This window comes from Delphinus delphis, chromosome 15, assembly GCF_949987515.2.
Source record: "Delphinus delphis chromosome 15, mDelDel1.2, whole genome shotgun sequence".
NCBI lineage: Eukaryota > Metazoa > Chordata > Mammalia > Artiodactyla > Delphinidae > Delphinus > Delphinus delphis.
In genome coordinates, this window is record NC_082697.1 from 26276590 (window position 1) to 26301660 (window position 25071).

The 25071-nt window shown below is 50.2% G+C and overlaps 2 protein-coding genes across 7 annotated transcripts in view; one reads left to right on the forward strand and one right to left on the reverse strand.

The window, feature by feature from the left end:
• The first annotated feature begins 5872 nt into the window (after positions 1-5872).
• PDRG1 (p53 and DNA damage regulated 1) lies at positions 5873-13269 on the forward strand. The gene is made up of 5 exons (XM_060032791.1): positions 5873-6044; positions 7861-7936; positions 9012-9086; positions 11038-11118; positions 11744-13269. Exons 1-5 carry the CDS (start codon positions 5958-5960, stop codon positions 11824-11826), a joined length of 402 nt encoding a protein of 133 aa, XP_059888774.1. The 5' UTR covers positions 5873-5957; the 3' UTR covers positions 11827-13269.
• Positions 13270-14502: 1233 nt separating this feature from the next.
• TTLL9 (tubulin tyrosine ligase like 9) overlaps positions 14503-25071 on the reverse strand; it is a 65591-nt gene continuing 55022 nt past the window's right edge. For 4 of the 6 annotated variants that reach the window (XM_060031073.2, XM_060031077.2, XM_060031078.2 and 1 more), the window contains 5 exons: positions 23135-23193; positions 22120-22316; positions 19952-20065; positions 18609-18733; positions 14503-14725 (listed from right to left, as the gene is read on the reverse strand). In XM_060031073.2, coding sequence (XP_059887056.1) covers positions 14649-14725; positions 18609-18733; positions 19952-20065; positions 22120-22316; positions 23135-23193 — 572 coding nt within the window. In that variant the 3' untranslated portion in view covers positions 14503-14648. Of the gene's footprint in view, positions 14726-17821; positions 17936-18608; positions 18734-19951; positions 20066-22119; positions 22317-23106; positions 23194-25071 lie in introns of those variants that run through there. The other 2 variants (XM_060031074.2, XM_060031075.2) reach the window with 2 other exon arrangements.

The window sequence follows — 25071 nt, forward strand, 5'->3', positions numbered from 1 at the left end:
GTGGGGGTGGGGGGAAAAGGAGAAAATAATATAAACAAGAGAGGGCCTTTGAAGACTAACTCATGATCACGTGCTAAGAGCTGAGAGGTGGGATTAATTCAACCACCTGTACTTTACTGCATGAAAAATAAATGTAAAACTTAATTTAGGAAACTAGATAAACAAATGAACTCTGGTGCTTATAGACTATAGAATACTCTGCAGCAGTCAGGGAATAGGAGAGAGATCTAAATATACACATCAAAGATGTCCAAGAGCAAACAGGCTGCAGAGTGATCATTTGTGTGCAGTGCCTTCCATCCCACCTCCCTACCCTGCCACGCACATAATAGTCTTACATATGTTCTCTGGGTTCCTAACTACATCTTTAAATGAACATCATCACATACCCAAACTGGGACTGTGGAGAGAACTGAGATGGGGGAGGGGTGTCAAAACGGAACTTTAGTCTTCTCTGTAATGTTTTCATTTTCAATAAGAAGAATCTATTCATGGAATTTTACATGAATGGATTTAGTATTAAAGGTAGTAGTAAAGACCAGCTCACGGGCTTCCCTGGTGGCGCAGTGGTTGAGAGTCCGCCTGCCGATGCAGGGGACACGGGTTCGTGCCCCGGTCCGGGAAGATCCCACATGCCGCGGAGCGGCTGGGCCCATGAGCCATGGCCGCTGAGCCTGTGCGTCCAGAGCCTGTGCTCCGCAACGGGAGAGGCCACAACAGTGAGAGGCCTGCGTACCACAAAAAAAAAAAAGAAAAAAAAAAAGACCAGCTCAGGGAGGCCGGGAATATTCTGGGCTTGTATTATCTTTGAGGTCACTTTTAAGATTTTTCAAGTCAAGCCTTGGGACCATCTGTTGCCTGATGAAATTGAGGTGCAGGGAGTTAGGACACAGGTCCCCACCTGGCATCCCCATCTGGCTTCATGACCTCGGGAGGATCCCATGCCCTTTTTGGGCCTCAGTGTCCTCATCTGCCCAATGGGAATCAGATTTCTTCGTTCCCTGGGGACGTGGGAGGATGAAGTGAGGGCATGAGGAGAATCACATGAATATAAGGGATTATTCTCTGGGTCAGGGGAGGAGAGGGAGTGGAAGCCTCCCCTCCACCTGCCAAGCCCACAAGGCACAAAGGAAGCAGAGGGAGGCGCTGGGGACCACCCAGGAGAGCAAACAGCCCATCTGTGGGACAAGGGCACGCTGTCAGCAGCTGGGAGGTCTGGCCTGGACCACTCGCAGGCCAGAGCCCCTGGGGCAGCCACCCAGGCTGCCTGGAAAATTGGGATATTGAGCCAGCTTCCTGCTACTCCCAACTCCAGTGCAGTCACAGCCCTGTCACCTCTCCAAGCCCCCATCATCACCCTCCCACCCCCAACACACACACACACACACACACACACACAGAGGACCGACCGCACCATACTTGCCCTTTTTAGCCCATCCTATCCCCACAGCCAGAGAGGTTTCACAAGGTAAAACTCACTCACGTCCCATGCTTGCTCAAGGCCCTCCAGTAGCTTCGTATTGATCTGGGAACAAAATCCAATCCCCTTACCTTAACAAGGCCTGGCATGACCTGCCGCTCCCACCTCCACCTCCAGCACAGGGGTTAAGAGCCTGGCCCCAGAGAGATCTGCCTTGGTTAGAATTCTGGCTCTTTTCCTCATTCATTCATTCAAAAATGTTTATTGAGCACCTACTGTGGGCCAGGTAGTGTTCTAGGTATTGAAGATACATCAGAAACAAATGAGACAAAGATTCCTGCCCTCATGGAACTTCCTTTCTAACAGAGGGAGATTAACAATAAATATAAGTAGATTAAATAGCATGCTGGAAAGTGACAAAAACTGTAAAAAAAAAAAAGTAGAGCAGAGGAAGTTGATCAGGAGTACTGGGGGGTGGGGTGGGGGTTTATTTTTAAATAGAATGGTCAGGGTAGGCCTCACTGAGAAGGTGAAATTTAAGCAAAGACTTTTAGGAGCTGAGGGAGGGAGACAAGAGAACACCAAGGGAAAGTACAGGCAGAGGGAGCAGCCAGTGCAAAGGCCCTGCGGTGGAACTGCACCTGGCTTGTTTGAGGAGCAGCAAGGTGATGGGGAGAGAGGTGGGAGAGGCTCAGAGAGGTAGGGCAGGTCATGTAGGGCCTTGCGGGCCTCGGTGAGGAGTTTGGCTTTTACTGAGTGAGATGGGAGCGTTGGAGGGTTCTGACCATAAGGGAGTGGGGGAGGCAGGACAGGGAAGGAGAGGAAGCCAAGTAGCACTTGCGGATGTCGTGTGGGTGGCTGCTTCAGCCTGACTCCATGGGGGAACTCTGGAGCATAAGTTACACCTCAGAGTTATCCACCCACACCCCTGCCAGCATCCTACGCAAAGAAGGTGGGCTTTCATAACCCTGAAATGATGAGCTACAGCTTGGAGGAAGGGTGGGTCCCCCCAGAAGGCTCCAGCAGCCTGAGAGCAGTCCTCCCGAAGGAGAGAAGTGGGTGCTGGTCACTGAACACTTACCCAAGGGTGGGGCGCACAGAAACAGTCAAAGGAGGTCCAAGGGGAAGGGGTGCAACATCGTTCTTATTGCCTCCAGTCCCCAAACACCAAAGCCCCAGTAGTTACAGCCCTTTTGGCCTGGGGCGGTGGGTGGCTAAAGATGGGGCATACCCTAGTGTGATTGGTAGAATTTTCTGGTTAGGAAAGACTGAGGGTCCACCTCCACCTGAGTTGCAGAGGGTTCCATGCTTCCACGTTCCGATAACGTGGCAGTCCAGCCTTATACACCTTATGGGATGGGGAGCTAGTTACCCTTGGGTTAGATCTGTTCACTTTTGGATACTTTGGATTTTAGAAAGTTCTGCTTCATGTTGAGCCCATGGCTGAGCACCGACTGTATGCCAGGCACCATCCTAGGTCCTGGAGACACAGCAGCAAACATGACAGACAAGGTCCCTACCCTGAGGAACTCTCAACTGGAGAGGGAGATGATTAGAGAAAAAGATGGTGTGGTAAGTGCAGAGGTGTCGGTAGCCCAGGAAGCTGTGGGGGCCCCGAGAGGACTCTTGACCTTTGGGAGGAGGTGACACCAAGCTGATAAGTGGGGGACATGTAGTATTTATACAGGTACAAAGTTTGGGAGAAAACGAATCCAGGCTGATGGAAGAGTGTGTGCAAAGGCCCGGAGAATCCCACCAGTGTTCACTATCTCCATTGCTACCCTCTGTCCAGCAACTATCCTCTCCTGCCTGGATGATTGTAACAGCCTCCTCGTGGGTCTCCCACAGAGAGGCAAAGAAGCTGGGGTAGGCAGCCACTAGCTCCTTCCTCTTCTTTGTTGAGGGCCACTCCTGTGGATGTTAACTCACCTGCATTCCCCACTCAATCTGCATCTGTGAGCAGGGAGAAAGAGGAAGCCACAGGCCTGTGCTGCAGTACTTGCAGGCCACCCCCAAGGAGGGCCTGGCCATGTGGGCGGGGCACCTATAGGCCCATCTATAGGTCCACAGGCTCCATGCCTCCTTCCCCTTTCTGACATCACTTCCTTCTCTGCCCGCCCCTCCCTCCCCCCACATTCTGTTCCGCCTACACTGGCTTTGCTGTCCTTCCAACTTGCCAAACGAAGGCTCATCTCAGGGCCTTTGTATTTGCTGTTCCCTCTGCCTGGAATGCTCATCCCCCAGATGCCCACGTGGCTCACCCGCTCACCTCCTCCATATCTCTGCACAAATGCCACCTCTTCAGAGAAGCCCTCCCTGACCACCTTATCTCAAGTCGCCCCTGGTTCATTCCCTCTCCACCTTGCCCTGCAGTGTGCTCCATAGCACTTATCACCCACCACCTGACATATGGTATAGTTGCTTGTTCACATGTTTATTGCCTGTCTCTCCCACCAGACTGAAAGCTTTCTGAGGGCAAGGACCATGTCTGGTTTTACTCACGGTGGAATCCCTATAACAGGGCCAGGGCAGTCAATAAATATTTGTGAAATAGATGGTTCTGAAACATAAGTGATTCTGAAACAGGAGCCCTTCCAGGTCTGACTGTCCCAAAGTCTTAGATATGCCCTCCCTCCCCAACATTGCCAGTGGCCAGGGGTGCCCTCTGAGGGCCAGTCACAGCCAAGAAGCTGCCAGTTTGGGAGACTTCCTCAACCCTTCCCCACCCGGGCCCATCTGCCAGGGGTCAGGGGTCAGCCTGGTCCAGCCCTCTTTGAGCCCCAAGATGGAGGAGACCCAGTCCTGGGGTCCAGGCCCCACAGATGCCTGGTGAGGCCTGTTTCTCCTTTGGCAAATGTTCCCCCTTCCTTCACAGGGCCTGCGTCTGCGTTTCTGAACCAGAAGGTGTTTACACAAAACATCCTGGGTTTGGCGACAAATTCACCCTCAATGAGGAATCCTTAATGAATCTCCTTCTTTCCCCATGCCAGGTGGCTGCAGGGAAAACTAGCTCTGCCTCTAGCAGTTGAAGGAAGCCAATGGCCAGGCAAAGACGGGGTGCTACTGCGACTCCTGGGGCCACGATTTAGGGGAGGGCCTTTTTTCAGGGTCCAGAGACAGCTGCGGTCTGGCTTGCTGTGTGACAGGGCATTGCCCTTTTCCCTGCCTTAGTCTGCAACTGTGAAGTGTGTAATAACACATCCCCACAAAGGTTGCTGTGAAATTCAAGTAAGGCAAGGGGTGTGAAAGGTTACAGTGGCCAAAAGGAGAGAAATAAAAAGCTGGACTCAGGGAAACAAGAGGTCAGAGCTCTAGTACTGGGTCTGCTCTTGACTTTTTAAAGTCCTCACCACTCTCTCAACCTTGGTTTTTGCAGCTGTACAATGAGGTATTGGGCTTGAAGATCTCTAGGGAACCCTCTTGTTCTGAAGGGCCGCCACTTTCCACCTGCCTACCTCATCTTGGAGGTCTTCCCAGATCCTACAGCCCACACCAATTCACTTTCCAGCACTTACACAACTTTCTTCTGAGCTGGCACTCACTGCCCATGGTTTTCCAGCCCGTTCCTTGGGTCTAGGTCAGCTATTCCGGACATTGGGCCTAACACAGGGGCTCAATGAACATGGGGGTCAAACTGAATTTAAAAAGATTCCTGCCTCCTTCCAACCCTGAGGAAAGACAATGAGGGGGAGTTTTATTCACTCTCATTTTATAAACTGGAACCTGAAGGTTAATATAAGTCACACTGCCACATGGGCCTCCTTGGTGTTCCTCAGGCAGGGAGGGGAAGAATGATTTGATTTCTCCAAAGCACTATCACTGCCTGCCATAGTATATAATTATTTGTTTTGTCATTAATTGTCGATGTTTCCCGCTAGATGAAGTTGCACGAGGGCAGGGACTTTGTTTTGTTCACTGCTGCACCCTCAGCCCCTAAAACTGCCTGGCACAGGGCTTCCCTGGTGGCACAGTGGTTGAGTATCTGCCTGCCAATGCAGGGGACAGGGGTTCGAGCCCTGGTCTGGGAAGATCCCACATGCCGCGGAGCAACTGGAACCGTGCGCCACAACTACTGAGCCTGCGCGTCTGGAGCCTGTGCTCCGCAACATGAGAGGCCACGACAGTGAAAGGCCTGCGCACCGCGATGAAGAGTGGCCCCCGCTCGCCACAACTAGAGAAAGCCCTCGCACAGAAACAAAGACCCAACACAGCCAAAAAAAATAAATTAATTAAAACAAACAAACAAACAAAAAAACTGCCTGGCACAGAGGAGGGGCTCAAGAACTGTACGAAAGGGAGAGGTTGAAAGGTTTGTGCCTGCAGGAGGCGCTTCAGTCCCGCCCACAAAGCTAGGCCCCGCCTCTCGCGTCCGCCCGCCGCGCGTGCATTGGAGCCTGCGCGCCACCGTTCTTTTTTCAATTGCGCATGCGCGCCGGAAGCCCTGTCAGATCGGCGAGTGCGCGGACCGAGCCGCAGCGGAGGTAGAGCGGAGGTGGGTACGGATCGCGGCCGAGCCGAGTCGGAGCAGGTGAACACCATGCTGTCGCCCGAGGCGGAGCGGGTGCTTCGGTACCTCGTGGAGGTGGAGGAGCTCGCCGAGGAGGTGCTGGCGGACAAACGGCAGGTAGGAGGCCCGTCCGCGGGGCTGGGGCCCGGGATTGGCCTGAAGGCGAGCGCCTGGAGAAACGCGCGTGGTTCAGAACTGGCTCCAGCTCGGGCTCGCCGTGAGTTGACCTAGGCTTGTGGGCCAAGGGCTGTGACGACAGACTGGGCGGTTGTGAGAGCACGTGGGTCAAATGCGTGGCACGGCACGGAGTGGGGACGTGGTAGGAGCGTGGGGCCCTGGCCATGGAGGGCCATGTAGACCTGCACAGGGAGTTTGGGTCTGGTTCTAATGGAAATGCCAAGGGTTTTAAGGGAGTTCGTGGTGACAAAAGATACTCAACATCACTAATTATTAGGGAAATGCAAATCAAAACTACAATGAGGTATCACCTCACACCAGTTGGAATGGCAATCATCAAAAAATCCACAAAAAATAAATGCTGGAGAGGGTGTGGAGAAAAGGGAACCCTCTTACACTGTTGGTGGGAATGTAAACTGATACAGCCACTATGGAGAACAGTATGGAGGTCCCTTAAAAAAACTAAAAACAGAACTACCATATCACCCAGCAGTCCCACTACTGGGCATATACCCTGAGAAAACCATAATTCAGAAAGTCACATGCACCCCAGTGTTCATTGCAGCACTATTTGCAATAGCCAGGACATGGAAGCAACCTAAATGTGTCTGTCGACAGATTACTGGATAAAGAAGATGTGAGATACACCCACATGTATAATGGAATATTACTCAGCCATAAAAAGGAATGAAATTGGGTCATTTGTAGAGATGTGGATGGACCTAGAGTCTGTCATACTGGGTGAAGTAAGTCAGAAAGAGAAAAACAAATATCGAATATTAACACATATTTGTGGAATATAGAAAAATGGTACAGATGTACCTATTTGCAGGGCAGGAATAGAGACACAGATGTAGAGAATGGATGTGTGGACACGGGGGTGAAGGGGAGGGTGGGATGAATTGGGAGATTAGGTTTGACATAAATACACTATCATGTGTAAAATAAATAGCTAGTGGGAGCCTGCTGTATAGCACAGGGAGCTCAGCTCGGTGCTCTGTGATGACCTAGAGGGGTGGGATCGGGGACTGGGGACGGAGGTCCAGGAGGGAGGGGTTATGTGTATGCATAATAGCTGATTCACTTCATCGTACAGCAGAAACTAACACAGCATTATACTCCAAATAAATAAATAACAAAAAGTTTAAAAAAACAGTAACCTATGTGGTGGGCCCGGTTCCTGTCTACGTTTTTCAGAGAGGTGAAATCACATAGCTCATAGTGGACAGCAGGATTCACACCTGGGTATTCGGCTTCAGAGCCAGTGCTGTCAGGCAGTATGCTGTACTGCCTGCTCACTCCCTTTGTAGCTGTTGGGCTGTTACCACCATCTCAGTGCCAACACCTCTGCTGTTCTGATCTAATATTGTTGGGTTTTTCATGATACTAGGTCAGAATCAACTGGAGGAGCTTGCCAGGGAGTGGTTTGCACTCTCCTAGTGATTCTGAAATGCCCTAAAGCTTGAGAACTAGTGCTTCAGTGGATAATAAAAAAATAATTACCTATTTAGTCATTAAACATTTCCCCAGCACCTCCTCTTGGGGGAAGACACCTGGACAAAGCATTGTTTTTAAGGAGCTGGAAGCTGAGTGGGGGAAGAAATACCTTCACACATCAGTCCATTTTAGGCAGGACATTGGAATTAACCTAGGAATGATGGCTTGTCTCTGTTAGGTTTTAATAGCCCTGGGTCTGTTAGGAGTACAGGCTGGGGTAAGAAGTAGCTGAGTTCCTTTCTGCCCCTGTGCTTTTCAGATTGTGGACCTGGATACCAAAAGGAATCGGAACCGGGAAGGCCTAAGGGCCCTGCAGAAGGATCTCAGCCTCTCTGGTAAGCCTAGACCTACTCGCTGCAGCCCAGGAGGCCTGTTCCGTTTCCTTCTAAGGCCTTTGACTTGTCCCTGATAGAGACTGGGCAGGAGGCCACAGGCATGTAGCACAGCCCGTGGAGATGGGGGAGACGGTATTGCAGGTCTGACATAGACTGCGGTTCAGGGTTTCAGCAGCTACTCTGCTTTAGTTTTCTCTATGATACTTCCTCAGTAACAGGTCGTTAGCGGCCAGCTTATCAGTGATGGCACTGGGAACATGCGGGGGGTATAAAAACCCCCAGCACGTGAAAATTGTGAATTGAAAATTCACAATGTGAAAATTGTGAGAAAGCTGAAGGAGGAATTGGACATGGGGTGGGTTTTGGAGAAGGGGATAGTGGCTCTTTAGATGAGGCCAAGTGGTTGTGACAGAGTAAGGAGCAGGGGAGGGGTGTGTGATGAGGCTGAAGAGGTGGGCAGAGGCCAGGCCATAATGAAGGGCCTTGGGGGCCAAGGGTTTAAAGTGCACCGGGAAGCCTAAAACCTTCCAGTTTCTTCTCATCTCACCCGAGTAAAATCCGGAGTCCTGCAAGACCCCATGGAATTCAGACTTCCTTGAACTCTCCCACATCATCTCCTCTGCTCTCCTCCTTACTCATTGGCTCCACCCTCGCTGGTCTCCTTGCTGTTCCTAACGCCCCGGCACATTACTCATCTTTGCTGTTCCTGGTTCCTCTGCCTGCCTTGCTCTTTCCCCAGGTGTCTGCAGGGCTTACACCCTCACTTTCTTTGGGTCTCTGCCCAAATGGCACATAATCAGTGAGGCTTTAGCCGACTGCCTGCTATAAATGACAGACTCCTCCCCTACTTTGGCATTCTCCATCTCTCTTACCCTGCTTTAGTTTTCTCTACGATACTCTTCAGGGTCTGACAAATCATATCTTTGTTTATTATCTTTTTTGTTTATTCCCTCTTCTCCACTATAACGTAAGCTGTGAGGGCAGGAACTTTGTCCTATTCTGCTGTGTTCTCAGCATCTAAAACAATGCCTGGCATAAAAATATTTGTTGAAGGAATGACTGTTTGCCATTTCAGAAGACGTGATGGTTTGCTTTGGGAACATGTTTATCAGGATGCCTCACCGTGAGACGAAGGAAATGATTGAGAAAGGTAAGGCCTCCTGGGCAGGGGTCAGGAACAGGTTCCCCCGCACCCCCCAGCCTTGGTCTTAACCGAGAACCGAGAGTCAGGCTTTCTTTGGGCAGCAGCTTGATGAGAGGCGGCTGTGTGCATGTTGATCCGTGCTCTGCCACTGAGTTATTTCCTCATCTCTAAAAGGGGGACACTTCTACGTAGCACAGTTGTTGTGAAGTTGAGATAAAACAGGACGCGTGCCTAGCGCAGTGCTTGTTTATCAGTGAGGAATGAGTTAGACTGCAAATAACAGGAATCCAACAAATTGAGGGTTAAGGAAATAGAGTTCTATTCTTCTTATGTAAGAAGTTGTCCAGAGATGGGCAGTACAGGACTGGCACAGCTGTTCAGCAGTGTCACCTTAACATGTTCTCAGGGTTATTATGTCATCATTGAAGGTCTCATGTTTGAGTGCCAGGCTGGAGAAAAGGCAGAGGGTTTTCTCCATATATGGCCTTGCCTTCTATTTTGAAAATAAGACGGTCCGCCTCAGGGACTTCTGCTGATCCCTCATTTGCCAGATCTAAGGCACATGCCCACACGTAGCTGCCGGGGAGCCTGGCAGAGGAGCTCTTATTGTTCACATCCCCTGCAGTAGCAAGTGGGTTGAAATGGACGTTTGGGAAGAGTGAACCTCTAGGGTCTGCCACAGCCTGGATACACAACATATGTTACTCAAATCTCGCAACTACGTTCCTGGAGGCTCTTTGGAGGAGCGTCATAAAGGCAAAAGGTCAGGCTACAAATGGGTCCTTGGCTGGGAAAAGGTCAAATTATGCATGTTTTCTGTACCCCTGAAAACATGTGGGCCAGGAGGACCAACAAGGTTGCCTCTGTCCCTGAAAACAGGGTATCTCTATCCCTATTGAAACCGAAATTCTAGCAAAGGAAACTAGGTCCGCTTGGAGGAGAAGCTTCCGGCTGTCTTGTTGAAAAACGTACACTAATATCCTGGTTATAAAATTAAGAATTGTCATTGCACTTGGGTGGAGGCTGGAGGCCACTCAGACTAAGCTTCCGCAGGGCATCGCCTGCCTGGGTTCAGGATCCTCAGCTCTCTTAGCCCACAAGTGTGGTCTTGTCACCGACATAGAGAAGTTCTGTGACATCATCACCTCTGGTTCTCAGGGATGGACCCAGGCTAAACAAGCTTGTGTGAGACTGTGGTTCCTCATTTACAGTGAGAACCAGAACCACTGCCCAGGCCAGAGGCTCGGCGCGTTAGGGTGTTCACCCATCAGAAAGAATGGAAGTCTGTGAGGAAGACAGGAATGTCACTCACGAGTGGATGAAAACAGAGCTGGGGGAGTTGGTTGGGTGGCACCAGTCAGTTGCACTACTCACGGCACACCTGCCTTTGGGTGCAGCCCGTCCTGTAAGACACCGTCCTGTAAGACAGCCTTCTCTTCACAGCCGTGAATTAGGTCAAGCGTGAGCACTAGGCTGCATGTTGACTGTTCACGTATCAGTTACCACAATCCTGCCTTTGTGAAAACCCCTGACCTTGATGAATGTGGGTTTGTGAAATTCCTCAGCCACCTATTTTTCCATCCCTCTTAGGGTAGGCTGGGTCTAGGTTCTTTTTGTCCTTACATTTGAATTTTCCACAATTTCACTGTGGGAGGGTGACCTAAAATCCTGGCGTTGCCTTCCCCATCCACTGGCCAGGGTACTTTGCATAATGAAAACAGTTCGGTGAACTGTGAGTCAGGGGACTGGTGTGCTCAGCCCTGTTTTGGGCTCACTCAGGGGTCGGGGCAGGTCATGTCCCTTCTCTAGCCTTTAGTTTTTTCCTCAGCTGGTCTCCGAAGTCTTCTTTTCTTTCCCACATGCTGAGACCCCTTGCTCTCAAGGGGGCTGGGGAGAGGCTGGCATCCTCAGATCTGTCTATAGTATAACCTCATCTTGTTTGCATCTCATTTTTCAGATCAGGAACATCTGGATAAAGAAATAGAGAGGCTCCGGAAACAACTGAAAGTGAAGGTCAATCGCCTGTTTGAGGCCCAAGGTATTGGCCTGGGGGCTGGGGGTGGGGCTGGAAACCAGGAGGGGAGACAACCATCAACACGGACTTTGAAGGCAGGGGTGGGAAGCCCCTCTGGGTGGGCAGTGACCCGGGCAGCTGGTGAGTGGCACTGAAGCTGTGGGCAGTGGGCAGGGTTGTCTCGAGCCGCCCAGAGATGGAATGGACGGGAAGTCTGTGGGATCTTATTCCTGTCACAAGTTGTTTTCAGGCGCCAGGAATGGCCTGGGATATCTCACATTTATGCCAGGGCATGGTGTCGGGACTGGGATAGCTCTGACTAAGGGTCAGAAGGCCTCAGTCAGGTGGTCCAGGTTAGAGCTGAATTTCTAGGTAAACCAAACCACTCCAGATTGGTCACAGTCTGGTGCAGATCTGGAGGTTTCTAGACAGCAGTCATGACTCTGCAGGTTCTTGGTGACTCAGGAGCAGGTGTCGATGCGCATTGTTCAGTGCATTGCAGAATTTGAGGTCCATTCCTGTCAGACCTCAAGGCCAAGTGTTTGGCAGCATGAATGCAGTGTAAGCCCCTTTCCCAGGCCTGACTCCAGGGCCAGCAGGTTGGACAGCAGGAGCCCCGACTCGCTGATGAATTGTCTTCTCTTCCTAGGCAAACCGGAGCTGAAGGGTTTTAACCTGAACCCCCTCAACGAGGATGAGCTTAAAGCTCTCAAGGTCATCTTGAAAGGATGAAATTTAAGAACCAAAGTGGGGGACCTAAGACCAGCATCCCCCCTGGGATCATGGAGGACCTAGAACTCTCCAGCCTTGACACCTGCAAGGACAGGATCTACTCTGCAAGGGGACAGTTGTGAGGAATCTGGCCATAGCCCTTGTACGAAGCTTCTTTGTCTGTAGCACTTGGCTATTTTGTGATGGCAGGAGGGAACCCTCAGCCTGCCAGTATCTGCCGGGCCTGACCACTGGGGCTGGGTGGACACAAGGCCCATTGACAGGCCCTGGCAGCCACCAGGAGGTGGGAGGGGGCAGCGCTTGTGGGGGTGTGAGAATGACTGCAACAGGCACTTCTCAACAATGGCCTGCTATTGAAAGGGGCCCCGGGCAGGGGGAAGAGTGGGAGCTCATTCCAGCATTCCTCTCAGAAAGAGAGAGAGGCATTTTCAAGCAGTGTGTGTAACGGAATTGGAATAAAGCAGGAGGCTCAGAGGCTCCTGTCCTGAATCAAGGACAGAATCTTGGTGCTTCATGGTCCGCCATAGGCAGACGCACAGTCCCCCTGCACTGCCTCCATTTGGGCCCATCTTCCTGCTTGCCCCCAGGACAGCCCAGAGCAGGTGCTGCTCATCAGCCTGCTGCGGCTGCTCTGGAGTCAGGGAGGCCTTGCAGAGTCCTGCACCAGAGGTGGGTGAGGGGCCGCGTCTTACTGTGCTGCACTTGTGCAGGGTGCGCCTCCACCGGCTCTGAAAGCAGGGCCCGGGCCAGTGCTGCTCGGAGTTCCCATCTGCCCTCGGGGTCTGCGATCCTGATGGGAATGTGCCGTGAGGGGTGTCTTTCGTGTGCCTCGAGGGCTCAATAAATGTTACCTACGTGAACGAATAGCAGCTTCTAGTCTTCACCTCATTCAGTCCTTAATTGCCACTCCTTTAGGATACCATCTATGAAGGGGCAGTGGTTCCTCCTTGAATTGATGTCAGGATTAGATAGGCAGTAACAGCAGAAGGTGGCAGGATGGAGAGGGCACTCCATTTGGTTCCAGCCAAGTTATATGGGGAATCAAGCTGGCATGGCCAGATCCTGTGTTTTCTTCAAGATAATCTAGAAATTTAGATTTTTAGGTTGAATCCTCTGTTTTTTAAATACTGCTAATTCAGAAAATTTTTTACAACTTGGGTGTTGGCCAACAAAACACTTTACCTAAGTCAAATTTGGCCCAGACCTATGATTTTGCATCCTCTTGAGTTTTCTTAGTAGAATTTGCTGGGTTTTCCCCATAATGGCCCTAAGAAGTAGGGAGGTGGAATTGGAAACTAAATGTCTGTCCACAGTAGATTAAAGAAATTGGTAACTCCAAATAGTGCAGTACTATACAGCTGTAATCAAGAATGAAGAAGCTCTGAGCACTGATTTGAAACAAGCTCCAAGATACATTAAAGTGAGAAGTAAGGACAGGTGTCTAATCTCATAATTTGTGTGCAAACAATTATGTGGTTCCTTTGGAATAGAAACTGCATGGTGGGGCACAGGGTGCAAGGGAAGGACATGTTGCTGTTGTATATTTGAAAATGGGGAGTTGTGGTGTTCACTTTGGTTGATGCTGTCTAGTATGACTGCCTGGCTCGCAGTTGGTCTGTCTGAACATTGCCACTGCTTGTCTAGCTGAGGGTGGATGCTAGGCCAAAGAAGAGCCAATCAGATTCTTTCTCCTGGAAAGATGTGGAATCCATGCCTGGGGTTGTCTGGGCTTGCCCCAGTCCCAGGGATGAGGGAAGTCCCCACACTCTGGAGGCAGGAGGCCCGGAATGGCCTGGCTTCAGGGGCTTCCCAAGGCTGGCTGATTCACTTAGATTTCCCAGTATTTTCCTTCCAAAAGCCCTCCCCACTTCTCCCCTTCCTTTCCTTCCACAGTCAGATTCTTGCAGCCAAAAGAACTGTCCTGAAAGAGGGGAGAGTAATAGAGGGAGCTGACTAGGGTCCTTGGTAGGTTGCCCTGGAGCAATTAGCCACCAGCCCACTCTTGCTGCAACTTCTTTTCAACCTAGAGGAGGCGTAGGAATGTGGAAAATGCAGACATTCTTACTTGTGCCCAACTCCCCAAGCCATCTCTGCCTGCCAGCCCAAGGCTTTCTGGTCTAAAAAGCTCAGCTCCCAACCTCAAACAGGAAGGTTCAGAGAGGCACCTAGGTCACCCATCTGACTTCGATAAGTGCACCTTTGCAGAGACTGTCTCTAAGTAGCTCTGTCTTCCTGATCCTTACCTTGTCCGTGGGTTCCCTGCCATGCAGTCAGGGTATTGTAAGGAGGGCAAGATGCATATAAGGCTCAGGCCTTCCCCAGACCCCCAGTAAACACACAATCTAGTAACTGCTTGCTTTGCAAACACAGCTTAAGTTGCATAAACCCTGAACCCTTGCTCCTGGAGGAGCTTTTCAACACTGATCCCCCCGGGGAGACGTCAGAGGGTCAAAGCCAGGAAGATTTGGTTGCAGCCAACAGCATCCCCTGAGCCAAGCCTGGAGCCCGAATAAAGACTGTGATCCTTTATTAGATGTGATCTCTGGGGCAGCAGAACTTGCCGCATTTGTCCTCTTCGGGCCTGACCGCCAAGCCAGCTGATCCGTCAAGGTTAAAGTCTCTCCAGTCCTGGGGATTGGCTCTCTCCTGGTGCAGAGATGCCCAGGGTAGGGTGGGGGTGCCAGGCTAGCAAAGCAGCTGCCAGGCCGGAGGGAGGGGGAGGGAGGGAGGTGAGTTCTCTGAGGTGCTGCTGTGCTGGAAACTGGGAGCAGGGAGAGAACTGGTGTGGCACCTCCCCTGGCCGCTCTCCTCTGTGCTGGGGATTAGTTGGGAGTTTTCTTCTGGCCTTGAAGGGAGCGGAACAGCTGCCTCAGCTGTTTTTTCCGATCATTGACGCAGCCTGGAAGGGAAGTGGAGTGTTGCCTGGGATGGGCTGTCCCAAGTAGAGGGGGATTTGGGGGGAGTGGAGGGGCCTGTGCTCCCACTACCTGCGGGAAGAGGGGACAGCAGGAGCCATGCAACCACGGATGGCCTATGGTTTGCATCCTGGCTCCCCTGCTGCCTGTCATGGCCCTTAGGCAGGTCATTTACCTCTTTGAGCATCCGCTTTCTCATCTGTAAACCAGGATACCTGCTTTATGGGGTGAATGTAAGGATCATCAAAAGCAGGTAATATTCACTGGGGGCTTACCTCAAACCAGGGGCTGCTTCAGGTCCAGAATGTGGACTGACTTGCTGAACTTTCACGGGAATAACGTGTACAAGAGAAAACTGAGGCTTGAAGAGGTTAAGTAGTTTACTCCAAATCACACAATACGTAGCAGGACTGAGGGCTGAACCCAGGCTATCAAGCTCCAGAGGCCCAGCTCCTAACCACCACCCCACGTTGCCTTACCTTCTGGCTTTGCTCTGAAAATGCACTTAAAGCTATCACAGTGCCTGGTACCTAATTGGTTAAATGTTAGTTTCTTCCCTTATCCAACCCCATGTGTCAGGCACTTTCATCTAAGAGATGGCTCTTCCCTGCAGGTGGCCCCTACTCTCATGAAAATGTGTCCCAGGCAGTCCTGACATGACCTCCCCTCTCTGAGCACGTTCACAGTGTTCCCTCCCTTTTGCGCTCAGAGCTGATCCTTGAGGCGACTCCGTGGTCATTTGCTCTTGGGCCAGGCACACTGATGGCACTCACGAATGGTGGCCGACTGACTGAATCCCCATGGGGGCAACTACTGACCCGGAGGTGTCTGCCGTCTTCTCAGCACCCCAGAGCCCCATCCCTGCCTCCTAGGCACTCACCAGCCATCAAGGCTTCACTGAGCCGAGAGTCCACTAAATGCATCCCCAGGGTTTTCCAAAGTGAGTTCCGTGGAACCTTAGCTTTAACTATAATTGGCTCGTTCATAATTCTCAAACCTTTGTGTCCAGTGCAAATCTCTTCTTGGAGTTCTAGACTCATCTCTGAGTTATCTGTTTATCTTTTCACCAGTTCTCAGCACATCCCTAACTCATTTCATCAGTACTCTTCCACCCCCAGCCAGCTCCTCCTGTATTCAAAACCATCCACCCAGACGCTCAGCTGGAGTCTTGGGAAGCACTGGCTCTCAACCTAAGCTGTGCTTTAGACTTATCTGGGAGCTTTGAAAAATACTGACGTCCAAAGATACTTATCTCCAACAGGCGTCAGTATTTTTTAATTCTCTTGCATGATTCCGATGTTCAGCCAGGGTGGAGAACCACTGTTCTGAATCTTTGCTACTCAAACAGAGTCCAGGAACCAGCAGCATTGATATCTGAGGTGGACTGTTAACACAGGCGGCTGCCATGATCCTCCCAGGCCTATATGCACCTCTCTGCAAAGGTGCCTCTCTGTGCTGCGCCTCCCGTCAAGAAGTGGAGTCTATCTCCTTGTCCCCTGAATCTGGGCTGGACTGGCTTTGGCTAATGGATTGTGGTGGAATGACATTGTGGGATTTCTGAGCCTAGGCCTCAAAAGGCTTCGCTACATCTTCTCTCGCCCTCTTGGAGCCCTGAGACTACCATCTGAAGAACCTGGGGCAGGGCTGCTGGAGGATGAGTGGCCACCTGGAAAGAGAGGCTGCTGACAGTCAGTCTCAAGCACCACACATGTGAATGAGGCTATCCTAGACCATCACGTCTCAGCAGATCTGCTAGGTGCCTGCAGCCCTGTGAGAGACCCCGGGCGACACCTGAAGAATCATAAGCAAATAAGATAGTTGTTTTAAGCTGCGAGGTTTTAGGAGGGTTTGTTACATAACAGTAGCTTGTTAGGTATGCAGACTCTTAGCCCCCTGCTCCAGACCTACTGAGTCATAACTGCATTTTTAACAACGTTCCCAGGTGATTGTACAACTTGAAAGCATTGTATAGTCATCCTCCAGCAACACCATGGGCAGGTACTAGGGGTCTGCTGTGGGAAAACCATTCACAAACCTTCTCTCCCTTGCTTTCCTGAAGGCAAACTACTTGACTTCCCAGGCTTCCTTGCAGCTGAGGTGCCATGTGACCCAGTTCTAGTGGGTGGGAAGTCAGCAGAGGTTGCTGGGAGGGCTTCCCTTTTGGAATAAAGAGTCAAAGCTTGAAAGAAAGGCTTTGGCCCTTGGGCCTTCCTGTCTCTTCCTGCCTGAGACAAGGACACGGTGTCTGGAGTTGGAGCAGCTGTTTTGTAGCCATGAGGCAACAAGCATGAGCATCAAGGCAACATGCTGAGAGTGGCAAAGCAGAAAGAGGAAAGAGCTGGGTCCTTGTGCAGCTGTTGTGTACGGCCTACCCCATGACTTCCTGTGGCTTAAGATAAATCAGTTCCTAGCTGTATAACTGTTAGTTGGCTTGTTAGTGTTTGCAGCCGAACCCAATCCTAAATCATACCAAACTCTAAAAGATACTTAAAACTTCTTTTCATCAAAAAAGAGAAAAAAAAATGCCACAAACAAAATTTAAAAAGCAAAATGACAAACTCAGGAAAATGTTTACAGTAAGTTTGACAGAGGGATGATATCCTCAATATATTAATATCCAAGCCCTTTACAAATTTAGAAAAATGTAAGCCCATTGAAAAATAGAGTATGGACAGCTTACAAAAGAAGAAATGCAAATTTTAAATCTGAAGCCCCACCCATAATCAATGGAATGCACAGAAAACAAGTCAATCTTTTTACCTATGAAGTTGGCAAAGGTTTTCTGTTGTTTTAAATTCAGAACTGGCAAATCTGTGTAATATTTCTAAGAAAGCAATTTGACTGTAATAAGTCCATCCTTTTGACCCAGTAATTCTATTCCTAGGAATCTGTCCTAATGAAACAGCCAGAGTTTCAGCTGAGCTTTATGTGAGAGGATGTTCTCACAGGATTATTTATAAAAGTGAAAAACTGGAATCATGCCAAATGCTCGATTATATGAAATTGATTTCATAAATTTGGGGATGTTTTACAGCCATATGGTAATCTTGGTTTTAATTGTGCTAAGGGACAAGCACTAGCAGCCAAGCATTCGGGTTTTGGAGTCACAGACAGATTGGGGTTCAGGTCCCTGCTCACCACTTACAACCAAGCCCATCAGCAAATGATGTAACATCTGGAGGCCATTTCCTCATCTGTAAAAGAATAAAAGCTGCCTAAAAATGAAATGAGATAACGTACGTAAAATAGTTAGTCTGGGCCTGGCCATACAATGTTTCCAAAAGAGAGGCTCTTATTATTGAATGAGATGAAAAACGCTACATGGGAAATTAGACTCAAAGCTCCAGCCCAAAGCCAATTTTGTAAAAGAAAAAGCATGAATATATGCATTTTTGAAAAACTGGGTGGAAATACACCAGATTGTTAAAGATGGTTACGTCTGGATGGTTTTTTTTTTTTTATTTTCTTCTTTAATTTTCAAATATTCTACAATGAGTATGAATAATTTTTATAGTCAGGGAAATTTTTCACTTTTGAAAAACCAAATTTAAAGTCAAGCCCCGAAGTCCTTAATTTCTCTTAACAACATATCGTGCTTTTTGTGTGGGTGCCACTTAAGCCTTTTGAAATCCACCTCATGACAGATTAATAATATCTCTCACTACGGCATATATTAAGACAGAAACTATTTAATCTCTGTTTTACAGATGAGGAACAGAGAGGTAAGTCCCTTGCCCAAGGTCACACAGCTGGTAAATTGTAGATCAAATTAAAACAGTCTAACCACTGTGGCAAGCTGCCTCTTAGACTACTTGGCACCTCCCATGACTCATCCCTGGTGCCCACTCCCCACCTGGCCCCACATACCAAGGTGCGTGTTGGTCACAAAGTTCCCCAGCCCCGACAGGTCATGAGCCCCGTCTTCTCTGCTGACAGGGCCATCGTTCCACATGAGGTCGAAGCCTCCCACTCGCTTCTCCCTTCCCGTGAGTCTGGACAGGCAGGAGACAAAAAGGGTTAATGAAGGTGCACCTGGTAGGGCCCTAAGACTCAAGCCAGGTCCCTGACTGTTCCCTGCACCCGACTGGTGCCCACCCTGTCAAAGTATCTTCTTTTGTCCATCCATTCACTGGTCGTTTCCCAGGCGCCCACACAGGCCTCAGACGGGTCATCCCCCATTTGTCCCCAGGCTTACACACTTGCCCCCAGTAACATGCACCTATTCATGCTTTCTGGTTTAAAGAAGTCTGCTGTTCTTCCCAGACCACAGACTCCATGAAGTCAGGGACTAGGCCTGTCATGTCCTTTATTGTGTCCCCAGTGTGTGGCACAAGGCCTAGCACATAGTAGGGGCTCAAATGTTTGTTGAATGAATAAGTGATGATGGATATAGTGGGCACCTGAGGTTCTGCCTGCTCAGCATACATTTCACCATTTTTTAGCCTGTGGGTACCTGGGTTTTTCTTTGGAAAACCATGCCTCCCTCTCTCACTCTCATGGCTCAGGTGGGGTTAACCCCACCCCCCTGGGAGGTGGGCACAATACCTAGGTCAATCAGAGTCACAGTGATTGGTTCCGGTATGGGCATGCGACTCAATCCCCACCAATGAGCAATGAGAGTCAGCCCTCAAACTTTTGCCAGAATAATTGGGGAAAAGTTAATACGGAGGAAAGAGATGAGAGAGAGGGAAGTGAGAACAGACAAACCAGCCAACACTGCCTGAGCCATTCCTGAAGTCAAACCCTGGATCTTTCTATTATATACACATCATTATATCAATAAATAGCCTCTTACTGTGCACTTTCTGTGAGTTACACACTTTATAATAAATTATCTTGGTAAATTAATCTAACAAACCTGAGAGGTAGATAGATATGAAATCTCCCATTTTACAGATGAGAAAACTGAGGCTCAGAGAGGTGAAGTGAGTGGTTCAGGGTCACACAGTCAGGAGATATTGAGGAAATCCTGCTGGACCAAATCTCAGAAAGCTGTAGTTGGCCTGCTCTGCTGGGACAGGGCTGAGTCCCTGGGCCAGGATCTGACCCTGTGTGGACATTGCAGTTTCTCCATCTGTAGAATGCTGGGGCGGGGTGGACAGAGCCATCTCTGAGGGCCTCTCAAGTCCCAAGGTTCTGAGTTCTCTATCCTCGGTGGGAACCCCGATGGTCAGGTACAGGGATGCATGAGCAAGGTTGCTCTCCCTCACCTGGCCTCCATGTCCACGATGTGCAAGGTGTCTTCCAGGAGGCAGGTCTTGAGCTCATAGTCCTCCTGGCTGCTGGCTGTCAGTGATGGGGATGCATTGACCTCCAGGAGCCACCTGCGGAGGGAAGGGAGTAGAGAATCTTAAGTGTACCTGGTCCCTGAGGCCCCTGGAATTTCACTGAGAGGCTAGATAGGGTGCCTGGGTCTCACCCTCAATTCAACCAGGGCTGCTCTCTCCACATTTCCATTTGAAGAAAGGGTTCAGGGGCTAAAACTTTCTTTTTTTAATTAAATTTATTTATTTAATTTTGGCTGCATTGGGTCTTCGTTGCTGTGCGCAGGCTTTCTCTAGTTGCAGCGAGCGGGAGCTACTCTTCATTGCGGTGTGCAGGCTTCTCATTGCGGTGGCCTCTCTTGTTGCGGAGCACGGGCTCTAGGCGCGTGGGTTTCAGTAGTTGTGGCACGCGGGCTCAGTAGTTGTGGCTCGCGGGCTCTAGAGCGCAGGCCCAGTAGTTGTGGCGCACAGGCTTAGCTGCTCCGCGGCATGTGGGATCTTCCCGTACCAGGGCTCAAACCCGTGTCCCCTGCATTGGCAGGCGGATTCTTAACCAGTGCACCACCAGGGACGCACAAAACTTTTGAAAACAACTGTCACAAACTTGGGCAGTTCCCACAGGGTCCAGGTGGTGACTTATAGGAAGCAAGTTGGTGGGGGTAAGAATGATTTTGCTGCCCTCATGCTTGTTATCGCTTTTCCTTCTTTCAAAAGAGCTGTGAGTACAAGAAAAACTCCTTTCCTAGTGAAACTTTGCCCATAAATGGCCTGACACGTCAGGGGGTGGGGAGTAGCAGGGAGGGGTAGGGACTGTGGTGAGCCGGAAAGAGCATTCCATGTCTAAAGGGGTGGCTATGGAGGCTCTAGGAGAGCGTTGCTCTGTGAGAATGTGAACCCAGAATTGCAAGATCCTCTGACTTTCCCAGAAAAGCCAAAAAATCCAGATTTTTGTGTAAACATCTTCCAGTTATTGGAGACTGTCAATGAAAATCAACCAAATGCAAAAACATCGGGAAGGCCAAACTCAAAGTGTCTGCAGGCCAGAAGCAGCTCAAGGGCCGCCAGCCTGCAACCGCTTGTTTTGTGCAACCCTGTCATTTTACAGACAGGAATCTGGGGCACAGAGAGGGCAGGGCTCACCCAGCAGGTCAGTGGGAGGCTAGGGCCCCCTTTCCACTATTTTCTGCCTCCTGCCAAGCTTGTTTCCCCTTTCAGTGTCCACTTTAATGCCCATAGCACATCTTGCATCCCCGGGGTCAAGGGAGAGAGACCCGCTGGTGCCCGGCCCCTGTTTCTCTTGAACTTGGGCCCGACTTAGGTCTTGCTCTAGGGCTCCTACTCCTAGCTCAGAAAGCCCCTCAACAGCTATACAGTGACCCTGGGGAGGGGGTTGGGTCCAGGAACCTCAGTGCTGTGGGAGCAGCTCAGCCCAGGAACATGGACCCTGGGCCTGGCTCAGCCCTTGACTTACTGCATGACCTCAAGCTGCCTCAACAACCCCACTGGGCTTCTGTGCCCTGTTGTATCATGTAAGGGCCATCACTGTGTTCCCTGATAGTTCAGGTTTGTTCTACTCATCAGCTCAACCTCCTCGTGGGCCCTGGGAGGGCACAAAATTCTTGGCAGGGATCGACATGGTAACAGTACTTCCTTACATGGCACTTTGCATCCTCAAAGCACCAGGGCTAACAGAGGGGAAGCTTCTTGCCTGATAGGAGGGGAGGATCGCTGACTCAGCAGATGCTCAGCAAAGGCCTCAGTGCCAGGCATGGGGCTCAGTACCTCACTTCTTCCTCATAACGATCTTACAGACAGAGTGACCGTTTTATTTTATTTTTTAATATTTTTTGGCCGCACCGCGCGGCATGCAGGATCTTAGCTCCCCGACCAGAGAGCGAACCCGTGCCCCCTGCAGTGGAAGTGCAGAGTCTTAACAGCTAGACCGCCAGGGAAGTCCCACAGTGACCATTTTATAGACAGGCAAGCTGAGGCACAGAAAAGGAAAGTGTGCCCCACTGGGAAGTGGCAGAGCTGAGCTCAAACCCGGGCAGTCTGGGTGCAGAGTGTGTAAAACATCCCTCCAGGCTCTCCGGGCCGCGAGCCCATCCACTTACGGCTTGAGGTCCTGGTCTATGAGGATGTCATAGCCATACAGCTCGAAGCAGTGCTTGTCGCTGATGATCACCTTCTGCACGCTCTGCAGGCTTCTGATGAAGATGTTGTCCATGTCACTGAAGAGCGTCTCCACTGCCGTGGGCCCATGCTTGGATGCCAGATACTGCCGGAAGCGCTGCAGCATCCACTTGCAGCCCTGGGACCCCGCCACCGGGTTGGGAGAGGGAGCCTCGGTCAACCCGGACCTGGCCCATCCAGACCATCATTTACCATCAGCACAGCCCCTAGGCTTGGACGAGAGGGGCCCAGCCCTGAGTCCTGTGATTAGGAGAGCCCCAAGTGTGTCCCTCCTTGAGGGGCGAAGATTCTACATGCCCAAGAGCCTGTGCCTCTCTTTCTAGAGCACAGCCTGCTATCCACCACCCCAGAAGTCCCTGACCAAATGCCCTGCACCAGTTTCCTCCCTGGGCCTGCCCTTATGCAGACAGACTGCCCTGACCATTGTGCAGCCCAAGGCCCAGGGAGTCACCAACAGCTTGCTGTTTTGTGTGTGTGTGTGTGTGTGTGTGTGTGTGTGTGTGTGTGTGTGTGTGTGTTTGAAGGAAGCCCCCTCGGGGTGATGGGGAGCTGGGGACCACGTCTTCCTGGGCTCTTCTGTTCTGGCTTTTAACTCTGAGAAGTCTGAGTGTTCTAAATATGAACCTGGCCTTGCAGGTTATCAGGTAGATAGATGATAGATGATAGATGATAGATAGATAGATAGATAGATAGATGATAGGAGTATATCTGTCAAGGTAGGAGGATACAACACATTTTTTTAAACAGTGTGTTCGTTTGATTTGTAACTTTTAAATATTTAGACACATGATGTGTGGGCCTCCATTTGTACTCTTGCCCTGGGCCCTGCAAACGGGAAGGTGATCTGAACTCTCTTGGGCTACTTGGCATCCCTCCTCCTCCCCCCAGCCCAGTCCCAGAGGCCATACCTGGAGGGCAGAAGCCCAGGTTCCTCACCTTCTTTGGGTGGTAGTCGGGAGACGTCTTTTGCACGGCGACATTGGTGAGGTGAACATCTGCCAGAGATTAGTGGTCAAGGGCCAGTGCGGACAAGAAGGCGCTGAGCCCTGTGCCATGTAGCCCCCAGGGACCGAACTGAGACCCTTGCTTGGGAAGTGATGGGGGAAGGCCACCAAACAGCCCAGAGGTCACGTGCGGGGGCTTCGGAGTCAGATGGGCTCGCACCCCTGAGCAAGTCACTTAACCTCTCTGAGCCTGTTTCCCCACCTATTAAATGGGGGCATGTAGTAGTATATTGACCTCACAGGGTTATCTGAAAAATCAGATAAGATGCTGTGTAGAAGCACTTCTTACAGTGCCTGGCGTGGCTGATATTAGATTAGGATTGTTCCACTCAAGAGGAGAGAACACTTTCTAACATGTAGAAAGACCAAGCACAGAACAGCCATCTCAGGACATTCTGAGCTCTCTGTCACTAGAGGGGCTCAGCCTGGGTGACCACTGCAGGAATACCAGAGAAGTGACCCAGCATTGGGATGGGGTCAAGTTGGCCGCCTTTGAAGTCCCAGCCCTGAGAGTCTGCCTTTCGGTATCATTACCATCGTCACCACCAGTAACATCGGCAACACTTTGAAGCTTACAGAGCATGTTCACACACTTCAGCTCATGTATTCCCCAAATCATTCCCATATCACAGAAGAGAGCTTCGAGGCTCAGAGAGGATGACAGCCACTCAGAATACCCCTTCTCAACATCCTCCTCCACATAACTAAGTAAGATGGATTCCCAAAACCTTGTGTAGTGACAAGACATAACTTTCACTTGGACTTGTTGGTGAGACAGGCTGAGACCTTTTGCTGCAGTGCTTGCACCTGGATACACAGAAACTATAAGGGACTAAAAATAACTGCATGCATGCGCAGTTGGGGCAAGTTATGGACAACAAGATACAAAGAGACCAAAAAGCCCAACTGCCACTTCTGAAGAGCCAGGAGCAAAAGCAGAGGGTCGGGAGCAAAAGCAGGGTATTGCACATGCCCCCTACACACCACCACCACCAAAGCGTTGGGCAAACCACCTAAGCCACCCTTCTGGCCGGACCCCTGGACACACCCCTACCCTCATCCCATATAAGGAACCAGCTCCCCCCACCTTGGTGAGTAAGGGAACTTGTTACTTGTTCTTGCCCCCCACTGCCGCAGCAGGGGCCCCAATAAAGCCTTGGCTGAATTTCTTCTCTGGCCTCTGATCAATTTCTATTGATTGAGGAGGCCAAGAACCCTGGTTGGTAACATTGGGACATTTCACAGATGCGGAGGTAGAGGCTCTAGGTCACTGACCCAAGTCTAATTCCCCTAACACGTATGTTTCTCCATATTTGTGGCATATTGGACAGGGCTTCAGCCTCTCCAGAGAAGGTGGGTATTCTCTGTAGCACCATTTTCCTAGAATGTCTTCTTTAGGGCTTTTCAAAGACCTTTTTTTTTTTTCACATTTGTCTGAGAGATTTTCTGCCTTAATTTCAAAAGAATAAGCACATAACAAACCACTAAAAGGAAAAGAGCCCTTACATTTTTGGTCAATTGATTTTCGAAAAGGGTGCCAAGACAACTAAGTGGTGGGAAGCAAAGTATTTCCAACAAATGGGGTGGGGATGCCTGAATATCCATGTGTGAAAGAATAAAGTTAGACCCCTTTCTCATACCATAGACAAAAATTAACTCCAAATGGACCACAGACCTAAATATAAGAGCAAAAACTATAAAGCTCTTAGAATAACATTTAGGAATAAGTCATTGCAACCTTGGGTTAGGCAGAGCTTCTTAGCTGTGGCAACAAAAATACAGGTGAAATACATGCAGAAAAAACTTTTGACACAATTCAACATTGATTTATGATTAAAAAATTCTCCAGAAAGTGGGCATAGAGGGAAC

Bases quoted from the DNA above. Each gene is read 5' to 3' on its own strand.
- PDRG1 (XM_060032791.1), top strand. From the start codon at position 5,958: ATGCTGTCGCCCGAGGCGGAGCGGGTGCTTCGGTACCTCGTGGAGGTG. The intron at 9,087-11,037 runs GTAAGGCCTCCT...CTCATTTTTCAG, and splicing joins GAAGGAAATGATTGAGAAAG to ATCAGGAACATCTGGATAAA. The intron at 11,119-11,743 runs GTATTGGCCTGG...TTCTCTTCCTAG, and splicing joins TCGCCTGTTTGAGGCCCAAG to GCAAACCGGAGCTGAAGGGT.